The 13002-nt window shown below is 50.9% G+C and overlaps 1 protein-coding gene across 1 annotated transcript; it reads right to left on the bottom strand.

The window, feature by feature from the left end:
- Nucleotides 1-279: 279 nt before the first annotated feature.
- Nucleotides 280-11064, bottom strand: LOC142031583 (protein-arginine deiminase type-2-like). The gene is made up of 16 exons (XM_075029244.1): nt 10846-11064; nt 9186-9372; nt 9036-9105; nt 8812-8873; nt 8612-8729; nt 7853-7978; nt 6915-7093; nt 6622-6725; nt 6333-6444; nt 6147-6254; nt 3841-3992; nt 3422-3566; nt 2249-2342; nt 1330-1415; nt 1028-1156; nt 280-599 (listed from the first exon to the last, which is right to left on the bottom strand). The coding sequence occupies exons 1-16, from the start codon at nt 10935-10937 to the stop codon at nt 366-368; spliced, it is 1998 nt and encodes a 665-aa protein (XP_074885345.1). The 5' UTR covers nt 10938-11064; the 3' UTR covers nt 280-365.
- Nucleotides 11065-13002: the final 1938 nt, after the last annotated feature.

The raw sequence follows: 13002 nt of genomic DNA, 5'->3' as shown, positions 1-13002 counted from the left end.
GCCCTGTGGCACAAGGCGGGATGGCGGGGCCCGGACGGCTGGATCCTCCCTTTTTGGGGAGGGGGGAGACCAGTGCGGCCCCCCATTAATTCCCATCCGAATTCTTTCTGCAGGGGAGGTGCCCAGGCCCACCTATCTGCTGCAACAGTGGTCGGGGCAAAATGGCAGGCGCCAATGGCTGACATGGCATCCCCCCCTACCTTGCCCTCCCTGAGGGCATCCTTCCCTTTCTCTCACGATTATCACCCCTTATTATTTAATTTCCCGCTTCATTCCTCACAGCAAATTCATTTATTAACTGAATCGCAAGCAACACACGCCAAAAAAGCCGCCGGGGGCGAGGGTGGAGGGAGGAGGAGACCTCGCTATGGTGTTACGTGCCACCATTTGAAGGCAAAGGGCTGCCGCTGGACGTTCATGCCACAGCGGACCTCCCCGAGCCTGCCATGGTAGGAGGCCACCTCCTCGAGGAAGCAGCAGCGTAGGCCCAGCGGCTCCAGGAGGGAGCGGGTCTGCCGCTCCAGGCAGCATTCACCCCCCATCACGGGGCCGAAGGGTTTGGGGATGCCCAGGTCCTTGGCCAGGATGATCATGGTGACCTGTGGGGTGACACAAAGGGAGCCCAGCGGCATCGGGACTGATGAAGCCAAAGGAAAGCCGCTGGCCACCCTCCTCCATCAGTCTCACCCCAAAATGGCGCATCGACGCCACTTTTTGCAGCCAACTTCCCCCAGGCCTCCAAATCCAGCATATTTTTCCCCCTTTTTATCATTAAAACATGCCCCACGCCTTGCAATTTCACTGCTTTGAAAGGCTTTCACCTCAAAACTATGTAGGTTAACCCCATTGCAAGCAACACAAAGCCACAAAGTTATGGTAGACCCAGGCTTATCTGAGCCTGGCTGGAGATATTTTCTTTGTCTGGGCAGCTGTAAATATTGTGCTTTTGTGGCACAACTTTGGGGACTCATCCTGGCTGAATAAACTGGTTTTTTCGAGAGACCTGAGGAACAGGGAACCCCCTCACCATGTTGGGGAAGTATGGTACGGCTTTGCCCTGCTTGTCGAGCTTGAAGAGGGCCGGCAGATCGACGATGTCCTCCTCCGTCAACCCCAGCTCCTTCTTGAGGACATCCCTGTTCCAGTCGATGCAGCGCTGGACCGAATGGAGAAGAGTGGGTGGAGTGGGGGGACACAGGTAGGCATGGCCCCCAAAACCATCTCACGCAGGAGGAAAGCCAAAATGCAACACCTCCCTTAAGGGTTTGCACCACCCTGGGGCAGTTATTACAAGAAATATCAATTATTACCAGAAATATCAGTTATTACCTGGACATACTGGTTCTGCTGCACCAGGTTGTCATTGGAAAGGACCTTGTTAATGGTGACCCGTTTTGTGTCTGTTCCCAAGTACCCTACAAATGCAAACGCCTGTTAAAATGAAGTGGTGCTAGCAGAAGCCTAGCTTAAAATGGGGTACACAGATGGAAAAAGTCCCCAAAATCATGATTTTCTGAGCTTGGAATTAAGGCTGCCGGGAGTCCCAATTCTTAGTTCATTGGGAAACTGGGTGGGAAGAAAACCTCTGCCCATTGGAAAGAGCATTGGAAAGGTCCTATCATCCATCCTGCTGCCCACAGGAATCATTATCTGCTAAATCTCTCCATTCAGCTCCACAAAACCAGAGCTGCCACCTCCATGGAGGCCACCCCTTGTTTGGGGACAGCTGGGTCCCAGGCAGGTGGCAGTGACCCAGAGGGACCTGTGGAGGTATGGAGATCTTCCCCCAAACCCATCACAGATGGATGATGTTCAAAACCACAATTAGAGGATGCCCAAACTGGCAACCAAAATGTCATTGCTGCAGGGAGGGAAGGGCAAGCAAGAAAAAACGGTGCTAATTTGGGGTGATGTGAGAGCCCCTGGTTGTCCCACTCCATGCTGGAGCTCTGCTGGTATTTACAGAGATGCTCCATCCCACCAAGCAAGCATCCCCTCCGTGCAGAGGGCTTTATCCCTCCCATCCCACTCGCTTTCCCAAAATAGGGCTTGAGGAGGCTGGGTATGGTGGGCAGGCATCCCGCTTGCCAGCTGTGAAGGGCAACCGGGTGGGAAAAGGTCCCCACGTCCCCCTGATACCCGCACGTCGGTCAGGCGCTGCCGCCCTCGGGCCGGCTGCTCTGTGGGGTGGCTCCGGCTGTCTCAGCTAACATCAAAGCTCAGCCGAAGCCGCCTGCTGTCCCCTTGCCTTTGAACATGGTGGCTTCACCCTGGCCCTCCTTCTGCTTCTCTCGAAAGAGCTTGTAGCATGCCGCGGGGCTGGCCATCAGCATCCGAAATCGCTGGGGCAAGATGGGAGGGAGAGTGGTCATTGAAAGTGCCTTATCCAAAGCCTTGGGGGACTTCAGGGGCTTATTTTTGGAAGGAACCTGAGCTTAAACTCTTAAAATTAGGTGTTTTTGCTGTTATTTAGTGCCTTTTTAAATGTGGTGCTGAGGGGATGTATCCAAAAGAGGTGCAGGGATTTACACTGTTGGCAAATACCAACTGCCCCCAAGGGGTTAAACTGCTGCTGGGGCAGGGAGGAAAACAGCATCCTGGCTGCAGCTGGGTCCAATCCTGCCCACCCCAGGTGGGGTATATAAACCCCCATGAGGGTGTTAGGTGGAGGTTTGGGTGAGCTGAGGTGGTGGGGGAGGAGTGTGGTTGCTGTCTGAGGGTGGGTTGGTTTGTTTCTGGGCTGGTGTTGCAATGTGGGGTAGGGGGAGGATAGAGCAAGTGAATAATCAGGCTCTGACTTCTTCAGAAGAACCAGATGAGCTAATCCTATGGGAACTGTGAATTTGTAGGGTCTGAGTCCTGTGTGTGTCCTGGCTTGCTTCCCACCAGCAGAAATGGTTTCCTCGCTCCTTGGTGGAGCACCAGAGAGACTGCTTGCTGCAGTCTTGATGGGATTTCTTATGGGGGCTAAGCACAGCCCTGGGGAGGGCAAAAGCACTGAATGGAGGGTTTGTGAGGGGTGTGTGTGCATAAATACTTTTTCTATGAACCATCCAGGTCAAGACATGGTTTCTCTGGGAGGAAAAATTTTGTGTCAGAAGCAGTAAAAACCAGGATAGAGGAGAGAGAAAATATCTGGGAGATGCTGAGCAGCTGTGAACCCTGGCCAGCCCATGTGAATATTGAGGTTTACATTTCTTGGACAACCATTGCAGGCAACTTTTTTTCTTCTGTGTTGATTATTAGCCCAACAAGTCCCTTTTTGTGTTCAGAGCCCTCATTTTGTGGATGAGGTGAGAACCCCAGCAAGTACTGGTTGGGATTGTCAAGGAAACAAGCTTTGGGGTTTTCCTTAGAGGTGCCCTAATGGGATTAGCTGCTCAGAAGAGAAACTGCAGAGTGGCACAGAGTTTTGGGGTACCTTTGCATCGGAGGTGGGCACAAAAGTGACGAACTCATCAACGTGGCCTACGGACAGCCAGTCGGAGTAGAGCTCCACGGGAGCCTGCACTTGCTGGGCGTAGAGGAAATCCCGCACTACTCTGGTCATTCTCCGCCCTGCGGCTCTGGGGGCAGAATACCCCCAAGAGAGGGAATAAGGGGAGTAAATACTTATGCAGCAATATGTACATACACATAAATTGTTATCAAGGTGGAGGAAAGAAAGGAGGGTGTAAATGTAAAGACTGAGATTGAGTGCATCCACTCCATAGGGTACTGGATTTGCAGCTAGTCAGGGAATGGCTAATTAAGGCCATTAATGTGATTTTTTTTTTTAATGATATTTAGGGGCAGTTGTGGTTCCTTTGCTCCTAAACCTGTGGGTTTCCCATTGCTTACGTGGGGAAGCTGCTGCCGATGAGGATCCTCCCCAGGGGATATTCCTTCCCTGCCACGGTCACGGGTGGGCTGACCTCCAGGTTGCCGAAGGAGTCGAGGCTGGTGATGGCTTCAAAGAGGGGCTCTCTGATCACGTAGCCAAAGTCAGGGCCCTGGGGAAAGAGAAATCGCTGTGGGCTTTGCCCTGAGTCGCCCCATGCTTCTGTGCCTTTGCTTTTATCCCTCCTGCTGGCCTCAGACCTGTTCCAGTGGGTAAAAAAATTAAGAGTGAAGCCTGTCCATGGATGGGGAGAGGCTAAAGGAAAGGCAAGACGATAAAGGTCTCTGGGTCATCTGAGCTCAGTAATAAATGGCAAATGCCAGTGGCAGAGCTGGGGAGAGATCTCCTCTGCCATCCCACAGCCAATGTTTAAGTGTCTGCATTAAGCTAATTAGGTGCTGGGGTGGCCCTGAAGCTGAGTTTCTGGATGGCTCTTGTCTGGCTAGATGAACTTCAGCCCCTGAGGATAAATCCACCCCAGGCATAAGAGCCACCTGAAGGGCTGTACTTCACTTAAATCCTATTTAAGCCTTGATTTTCAGGACTTAATGTATCTGGGATTTAAGGCATTGTGCATGCAGGGGTAATTAACCCTTGGTTGTGATGTGCCAGGGTTAAATGCCCAAGGGAGAGATTGTAATGCTAAAAATAGGGCAAAAAATGGCAGTGGTTGACAAAAATCCTGCCTTGAACCTGTCCTTGCTCTCTGGTTCAAGTCAACATGGACTTGGAGCTCATGGCAGCCCCTGGGACAAGATCAGGTAGCTGTTGGGTTTGCATTAAATCCCAATCACTTATTAGTGTTGGGTTTCCGTAAGGGTAAACCAAATACACAGGTTGGTAAAAATGAGCAGGGAGACCTGAGGGTGCATGGCTTTGATTTAGAAGTGTTGTTTTTTTTTTAATTGAGGATGTTTGGAGAAGCTGGGATAGCGAGAGTGCAGCAGGGCTGCCTTTCCTTGAGGCTCCCTGTGCATTTTTTGGGGGCGTATCTAGAGGATGCCTGGGGGTCAGATCCTTTCCCTGGGTGCTGCGGGAGGAACTGAGTGTGAAACACCTGCTCTCAGCTTATTTCAGTTTAATAAACCATAAAGCCAGTATGGTTTCAACTGTCAAGGCACTGGTTCATCCCAGGTTTGAGGGTCACATCCAAGTCCTATCAGTTCCAGATTGATTTTGAGGGGCTAATTCCCTCTCGTCTCCTTTTTCCCTGGCGCAGGGTCACAGGGGCTTAGGGCTTGGCCGGGGTGAAAGGAGGACCTGTGCGTGTTACGTTTGGCTAAATATTCCTAGCTGGAAAATGAGATTGGAAAGATAGGAGTGGGGATTAGGGGAGGCTTCAAAGCAGAAACTGGAGTATAATGTGTTAGCAGCTCCAAAGCTGAAATTGCTTCTCTAAATATGAAGCAAAGCAATTCCTAAAGAGGGCAGATAGAAGTGGTTGCCTGGCTTATTTGCAAAGGAGCGGATCAGTGCGGTATTCCCATCCTGCCTGATGAATCTGGGACTGCGTGTACTCATTTCAGGCATGAGAAACGATATATTTCAATGCTTTTGAAAGTGCTTAACCTTCCCCAAAGTGACACGCAGCAAAGAGCTGTCCTCTTCTCCTATTACTGTCGGAGAGAAGACCAGGGCTAAGGCTGCTGCCAGGGCCTGCCTGGGTACATGGGGCTGAGATTTGGTGGCTACTTGAGGATGTCCTGCCCTTTCTGCATGATGATACCTCAAGGGATCGTTCAATCCATCTTTTTTCCCATGCTTGTCTTTGCTGGGCTTTCCCAAAGTGCCCTGGCTGGTGTCAACTGCCCTCCCAGGCAGATTTCTTTGCATGCCCTGCCTGCAGCTGCCCCTTTGCTTTGGCAAAGCAGCCCCACGGGGATGTTTTTGGCAGCTGGCTGCATCTTGTTCTCTTCCGAGGAAGTAAATTGACCCCTCTCATGCTTTCCTTTCCTCTCTTGCTTGGGAGCTGCTGCATATTCACAGGTGTAGAGGAGGAAAGGAAGAACCAGCCCATTGCTGGGATACTTGGGGTGAAGAAAACCACTCCTGTCCTGGAGTTTGGCAGGAGTCTTTTGTTCCCAGACATATGAGCTCCTCCTTTCCCCTCTCATCCAGGACCTTTTGGATAAAAGGTTTTCCAGATGCCATTGTAGGGCCTCCAAGGAGCCAAGTGCAAGTGGGATTTTAGGAAAGGTTAAACAGGTTAAGCATAAAAACCTTCAAGCTGCTCCTTCGGCAATGTAAGTGACTGTTCTGCTCTTACCAGCAGCTCCTTGATGGGGAATTGCTCCAGACCTCCATCTCGAGGGGAGTCTAGCACCACTGGGAAGCTTTTATGGGGAGCATGGGTGTAGCCAAACTCAATCTCATCCTAAAGAAGGAAGGAAAACCCTCATGGGGCGCATCAGCAGGGAGGGAAAGCTTTGCCCCCTCTCTGGTGCCCACCTACCTGCATCCAGCGGTCCCCACGGTTGATGTAGCCAAAGCAAGCCTTCAGCTCACAGCCAGCCTTGTTCACCAGGTTTTTTATCTCCTTGATGAAGAGGTAGTTGTCCTTCATGCTGGGAAAGTGGATGGCAGGAGGGAAGGGAATGAAGGGCTGCTGGAGGATGGGTATCCCCTGCAGGCACCTGCCTTTCCCTCTGCCCATCACCTCCCCAGCCTGTTTCTGTGACCTCCAGGGAGACTATGGGACTGATGCTGATTTGGCTGGGAATGCATCATCCCTTGGCCTTTACCTGCAGACGAAGACATTCACCGGTGCCAAAGTGTTGGGGGTCATGATCCATGGTGCTACCCTGAACACTACTGTGTCAGTGAAGATTGGTGTATGGGGGATACCCTGGGGAGGCAAGCAGAAATCAGGTACTTTCCACACCCTGTTGACCACTATTCCCGCCAGATATCCTACCCAAGTCAGTTTTGGGGTAAATTAATGGGGACTGCTCTCCATTCAATCCCCATCCCCTCCTGCATGCCCCTCTGGCTCTTGCAGACTCCCATCTTCACCGCTTCCCCAGAGCCCCCAGACCTCAGCCAGTGTCTCCAGGAGGCTGACATGGATGGAGACCAGCCCAGAGAAGGTGTCATCAGGAAAGCAGAGCCCCTCAACGAAGAAGTCAAGCTCAGCAGCCCCACCAGTGTACTGCACGGTGTGGTACAGCTTCCTCCGGCCCAGCACATGAACGTAGCGCTGCCCAAAGAAGGGGTCTGCAAGAAGAGAAAGGGGAAGGTGAGCAATTTCCAAAGTTTCAGTGGTGGTTTCAAGCCTATTTTGCTTGCGTGCAAAGAGGTACTGCAATCCCTCTGTGCTGGAGCTTCTCTGCCTCTGTGGGTGGATACAACTTCATCTGGCAGAAGTACCTTAAAACAGGAGTTAAGGAGCTTGCAATTTTGCAGTTGTGCACAAGAAGGGTGAGGAAAAATATCACAGCCTTTCCTTGGATGGAACAGTCATCAGGAAGATGTTTTCATGGGGTTTCTGCCCTTGCAGCCCACTCTGACGTGCTATGGGATGACAATGCCACCAATCCTCCTGCTGACAGACTGCCTCTGCATGGAGGGACAGGACCAAGCTACTTCATGGCACATTTCTGGGTTGGATGAGGGCTTTTGGTCCCAGGGAATAAATCACTACCCACAATAGGGAACAAGGAGGGGAAAATGTGTTGTAGAGCATGTTGCTGTCATGGAGAAAGCATCTGGGGGTCAGGACGTGTGGCTTTTTTTTTTTTTTTTGCTAGTCCTTTGCTGAATGACCTTGGATAAATAGCTTTATGGCCATCTGCCTCTGCTTGTTAATCTCTAAAGTTTTCCAAGGGATGCAGAGGGCATGATTTGCTTCAGAAGTGCCATTTGAAGAGCATGGTGAGGACCAGGTCAGAGATGGAAAGAAAAGAGCTTGCAGGGATCTCAAAAGCACCACAAACAAGGAGGAAGGGGCAGAGGAGGACATGAGGAAGGACTTACTCTGCACATAAAACACCCCAACTTTGTCGGCATCGAAGACAGGAATATAGAGAACGATTTCATATCCCTGCGGCAGGCGCTGTGGCCCTTTGGTCCTCAAGACCATCCGAGACATGTCCAGCAAATCTGGGGTGCAAACAAAAAAAAGTTGGGTGGTGGGTGATTGTACCATGCAGCTCTGGCTGGCTTGCATGCTCTCTCCTGGGGTTTGCATTTCCCATGCCAAGAAAGCTGCTCTTCCCTTGCTGTCAGCCTTTGCAAGTTGGAAAAACAACCTGTGGTCCTGCTAGCAAAGCTTGTGGCTTGTGCTTTGAAACAAATACCCTTTTTTTTTTTCTTTTTTCCTTTTTTTTTCCCCCATCACAGCCCTGATGCAGCTGGTCCCTGGTGTCAAAAAGCCAATGGGCACCAGCTCTGTGTGGTTTTAGTTTTCCAGGAACAGGTGGGTGTATTCCTGGCTGCTGGCAGCATGCCTTGCCCTGAGCTCCTTTCACCCATGTGAAGCACCCCTGGGCAAAGCTCTGCTGTTGGTGGCACCTCTGCTATTTTTCTGGCTGTGCTTCATGCCCCGTCTTGACCACAATTAGTTTGCATGGCATTAAAAAAAATTTCCCATGTGGGAAGCTTACTCAGCAGCTTGGAGGAGAGCAGCTCATGGGCAGTTGGTTCTCAAGCAAAATTTCATCTCCAAAAAAGTTAAAGAGGGGGACTAATGGAGCATTTTTTGCTTTATATGATTTTTTTTTTGGAAGCTGTTACCTTCTTTGCTGAATACCCTTTCGTCGTCACAGTCTGATGCTGGAGTGAAGGGGCTCTCCTTGTCACAGCTGACGAGCAAGATGGCCCCATGTCCCTCGAGACCCCAGGTCCAGCTTGCCTAAAACACCCCACTGGGGCTTAGCAAGCTCAGGCTTTTGCAAGTCCATGGACTTTCTGTGCAGTGAAAGAGGTTGAATTACCTTGTTGGGGTTGTTCTTTTCCACCACGCCGTCCCGATCTGCGTCGACATCCAGAGAGATCCCTGGATGGACAGACCCCAGGGTACAGCAAGGTTGGGTGGGTGCAAAAGCCCCTCAGACCTAGCAAACCTGGGTCTCTCTCTGCCCCCACATCAAAACACCCCATTCCAAGGGGCTGAGGGGTTGAAGAGGGATTGTTGTGTTGCAGAAGCCTTCGTACTCACCGATGCCAGTGAGGAAGACCCCAGCTTGGTTGATGGGCTGCCCTCCCTCTGCGTAAAAGCTGACAGTTACCTGCAAACCCCCAAATCCCTGGTTGGGGAAAGATGTTCTCCCTTCATGGAGGTCCCACACCCCAGCACCCCACTTCTTACTTTGTTATCATTGACCTCAGTGCTGGCCTGGCTCATGCTGATCCTCAGGACTGTGCCCTCATCCAGTGGCCACTGCATTCTGCTGCTGGGGGCTGACTCAACCTCTGCTTGGCCCCGGCATGCCACCTCCACGCTCACCCCCTCTGTGTGCTTCACGCCAAAGGAGACTGCCCCAGCTGGGGCCGCCCTGCCAAAAACATGCTGTATTTTTAGAGGTTTGCTCCGAAAACACCTGGTTTTCACTGCAGTTAATTTCACTGCCCAAAACACAGCCAAGACTGAACACGCTGGCGTCTCCACGCTTACCACCGGCACCTTTCTACCCTTTCCTCCCTGCCTGGGAACACTTGAATTGTCTTTTTTTTTTTTAGGGCAGAACACATTATTTTAGTAAAATGAATCCATTTTGTAGCCATTGGTGCAGATTATGGTTTATAATAATCACACCCAAAGTACTCAGCGCCACTGGAACCGAACTCAGGTTTGCACTTCAATGGAGAAATCCATCCATGTTTATTTTCCAGCCGAGGCAAACCTGGTATTTAACAGCTCATTGTAATGGCGTGGTAACCCAGCTGAGAGACTTTACCATGGGAAACTCTAATTTTCAGGGTGATTTTATCCAACCCCAAAGCAGCTGGTGTTGCACCGCTCCCAGTCTGTTGTGCCCTTGCTCTTCCCCAGCTGCTTTGCGCATCCCCTTCCACTCTCCTGGCTCCTTTTCCCTAATTTCCCTGTCTTTTCAGGGTTATTATTTTTGGGCTGCTTGCAGCTCCTGAGGGGCAGGCTCCCTTTGTGAGTGCTCCTGACACCTGAGAGCTCATGCCGTATTACCGTGACAGCATCATTTGCTGGGTTTCTGGATGCCGATGGCCCCACCAAACCTGCACCAGTGGCGGGGAGAGGAAATCTGAGCACTCGTTTGCTGCTGCCCAGGTGTTTCTTAACTTGTTAAATTACATTTAATTATGCATGGAAAAACTGGTTCTGTTTCCTTGTTTCTGGGTTTTGGGAATCCCACTGGGAGGAGATTTGACCTGGAGAGATGACAGATGAGTTGTAACTGCATTGCTTGGCTTGAATATCGAGGGTGAGATTTGCAAAAGCAGCAAAGACCAGAATTAACCATGAAATAAGCTTTTAAACTTTTTCCTTTGGGGGAATAATTATCTTGAAGTATAGCGTTCAGTTTGTTTTAGGGGAGCAGGGTTGGTGGTATGGGGACTTGCATGCTTTCCCAGGACACTGCTTGGTCACTAGATCTTGTTTTTCTTCCCTCTCCCAGCTGCATCCCCTCCTTTGCAGTCCATCCCTGTGGATCCTGCTCATCCCTCCACTCTCCAGCAGCTTTCTGACATGACACTGGATCTGTTGACCGCAAATGTATCAAACCCATCACCACCGCAGACCCGAGGTAAATACCATATCATGCAACAGCAGATGCTCCAAGCTTTCCTAGGACTTGTGCATATTGGCAAATCCCAGGGAGGATTTTGCCCCCAAATTGCATTAAATCACAGTGTCACGGCTGTGAGTTTTGGGGCAGCAGAAGGAAAAATGGGAAGGGGGGATTTGCAGAAGGATAAACAGGGGGTAAAGGTGAGAAGAAAGGTGGAGGTGCAGAGATGGAGGAAAGGAAGTGTTAGAGTGTCCCACTCACCCATAGACATCAGCAGAGATGTGGGTGCCCAGCACGCACAGGGCCTCGATGCGGTTCCCATGCTGCAGCCGGAGTGTGCGGTCCCCCAGCATCTCCCTGTGCAGCAGCCCGGATGCCCCGATGATGGGCACACGCACCCTTCCCCACCTGCTCTGGGTGGCACTGAGCCCCCCAGCAGCACACAACTGCTTCTTCTTCCTCCCCGGCACGCCTCCCTCCTCCTCCTTGACTGGCCCCGGAGCAAATCAGTCAACTTTTGGAGGTTGCAAAGTTTGGGTTGATGAATTTGTAGCCCCCACCCCAGTCTGAAGGGAGGGGGAGGTTGGATTGGACCCTCTAAAGCCCCATGAAAATGATCTCTGAGGGGAGGGAAGGGATGGAGAGGGAGGGCAGCTGGCCCGAAGCCCGGCCAGCTCCCAGACCTATGCAAGGAGCTCCCCCAGCTGTCCCCAACTCTCCATCCCTCCAGCATGTCCCTGACCCCAAACAGGAATGAGCAGCCCAACGCGGAGGCAATTTTGCAGCGCTTTGTGTTTCAGCTGGCATTTGCATCCATGGGGTATCCCCTCTTTTTTTGCTCTCTAGGGAAGAGCTCTGGCTGCTTTTGGGAGGAAGGAATACAATTTCCCAGCCCTTACGATAGAGCAGGACTCTCCTCCCCCCCCCCCCCCCCCCTTATTTTCAAAGGGAAGCTGGGGAGCCGGTTGCTGATGAGGGGAAATCAAAGGTGGTTTTGCACGGCAAACCCGCTGCTTACCACCCCGCACCACAGCGGAGCACGTTGGGAGCAATTGCTGCCCACGCAGGTGTTTGCATTATTTATTAACATCAAGCTAAATATTCATTTTAAAAACCAAACTTCTGCCCCAGATCTTGGAAGCCACAAACAATTAGTGAGGAGCAGAAGTGGTCAGGCTGATGTTCCCTATTTATATCCCTTTCGGGCTTTTCTTTTTTAGTGTTCTCTTCCCTCTGTGGCTGGGGCATAGGAAATAAGCTCAAATCCAGATTCCCGTTTGAAGTAGATCCTGGTTTGTTTTGGTTTTGGGTTTCTTTGCTATGACCTGAGCAAATGTGAGAACTTTGTGTTGCTGAGCAAACACTTGGGAACACAAAAGAAGGCAGGTTACTGCTTTTTTACACATGCAAAAATGAGATTTGTGGCAATGGATATATTTTGTTAAAGGCTGTGGATGTTCTCCCTGAGGAATACAAGAAAATATAAACCAGTTTGCTCCCATACTGTGCCTTTCATAGAGCATCATGGTCAGGGCAGCACTGCTGCTGTGCAAAACGTGCCAGGGGCCTGGGTTAAATGACCCCCGGTTTAGACACCCTGAGTCAGGACCTGACCTGCTGGCAGCTGGAAGATGTTCCTTCTTCTGAGAAGCATCATGATTTATCTATTTAAACCACCAGTAGTAAGAAACACTGGTGAAAGAGGAACCAGAAAGAGAAAGGGCGGGGGAGAAACTAAAACTGCATCGTGTTTGCACAAGTGGGCTGTGTTCTCCAGCACTGTATGAGACTTATTTTCCTTCTTTTTACCCCAAAGCAGAGCCAGCAGCTGGCATCGCATGGGCTGGGGTGGTCTCACCTTCCTGTGCTCTTCTGGGACCTGTGGGCTAGGGAAATAGAGGTGTAAGCCCATTTTCACTTCCTAATTCCTGTGCCCGAGGATTTAGTATTTCAGTTGTCAGTGAGGAAAACACATGCTATTTAAATCCTCCTTTTCTTCAAGAAAAACCCCAACCCCAAATCCTTCCCATCTTACAGAAAGACCCCAAGGTCACCACATCACTTGTGATTTTTAAAATCAGCCAGAGCGTTTCTAGCTGGTCACAGGGTTTGTTTTCTACATCTATATATAGATATAAATGTATTTATATCCCCTGTGGTCCAGCTGGTGTGATGGTGCTGGCATGGGTAAAAGCCCCTGGCACTTGCCAGGTAGAAGGAAACCTGTGGACCCTCAGGAGTAAGTGTTACCTTCTAGCAAATATGGGATTGAAACCCTGGTGGCTCTGGGGATTTTTGGGTGGCCCTGGCTGCCCAAGGGGCTGGCAGAGCCCATTTCCCCACCACTGCACAAGTCCTTGTCTTTGAGGGATTGCAGTGGCAGGAGGATGGGGTCTTTGCAAGTTTCCCGTGGTTTTT

The sequence above is a fragment of the Buteo buteo genome, chromosome 5 (genome assembly GCF_964188355.1).
Source record: "Buteo buteo chromosome 5, bButBut1.hap1.1, whole genome shotgun sequence".
Lineage (NCBI taxonomy): Eukaryota > Metazoa > Chordata > Aves > Accipitriformes > Accipitridae > Buteo > Buteo buteo.
Note: the sequence above shows the minus strand (reverse complement) of the source record. Positions and strands in the feature narration are given on the sequence as shown.

Bases quoted from the DNA above. Each gene is read 5' to 3' on its own strand.
- LOC142031583 (XM_075029244.1), bottom strand. From the start codon at position 10,937: ATGCTGGGGGACCGCACACTCCGGCTGCAGCATGGGAACCGCATCGAG. The intron at 6,726-6,914 runs GTCTGGGGGCTC...TTGCCTCCCCAG, and splicing joins TCCTGGAGACACTGGCTGAG to GGTATCCCCCATACACCAAT. The intron at 6,255-6,332 runs GTAGGTGGGCAC...TTCCTTCTTTAG, and splicing joins GTGGGGACCGCTGGATGCAG to GATGAGATTGAGTTTGGCTA.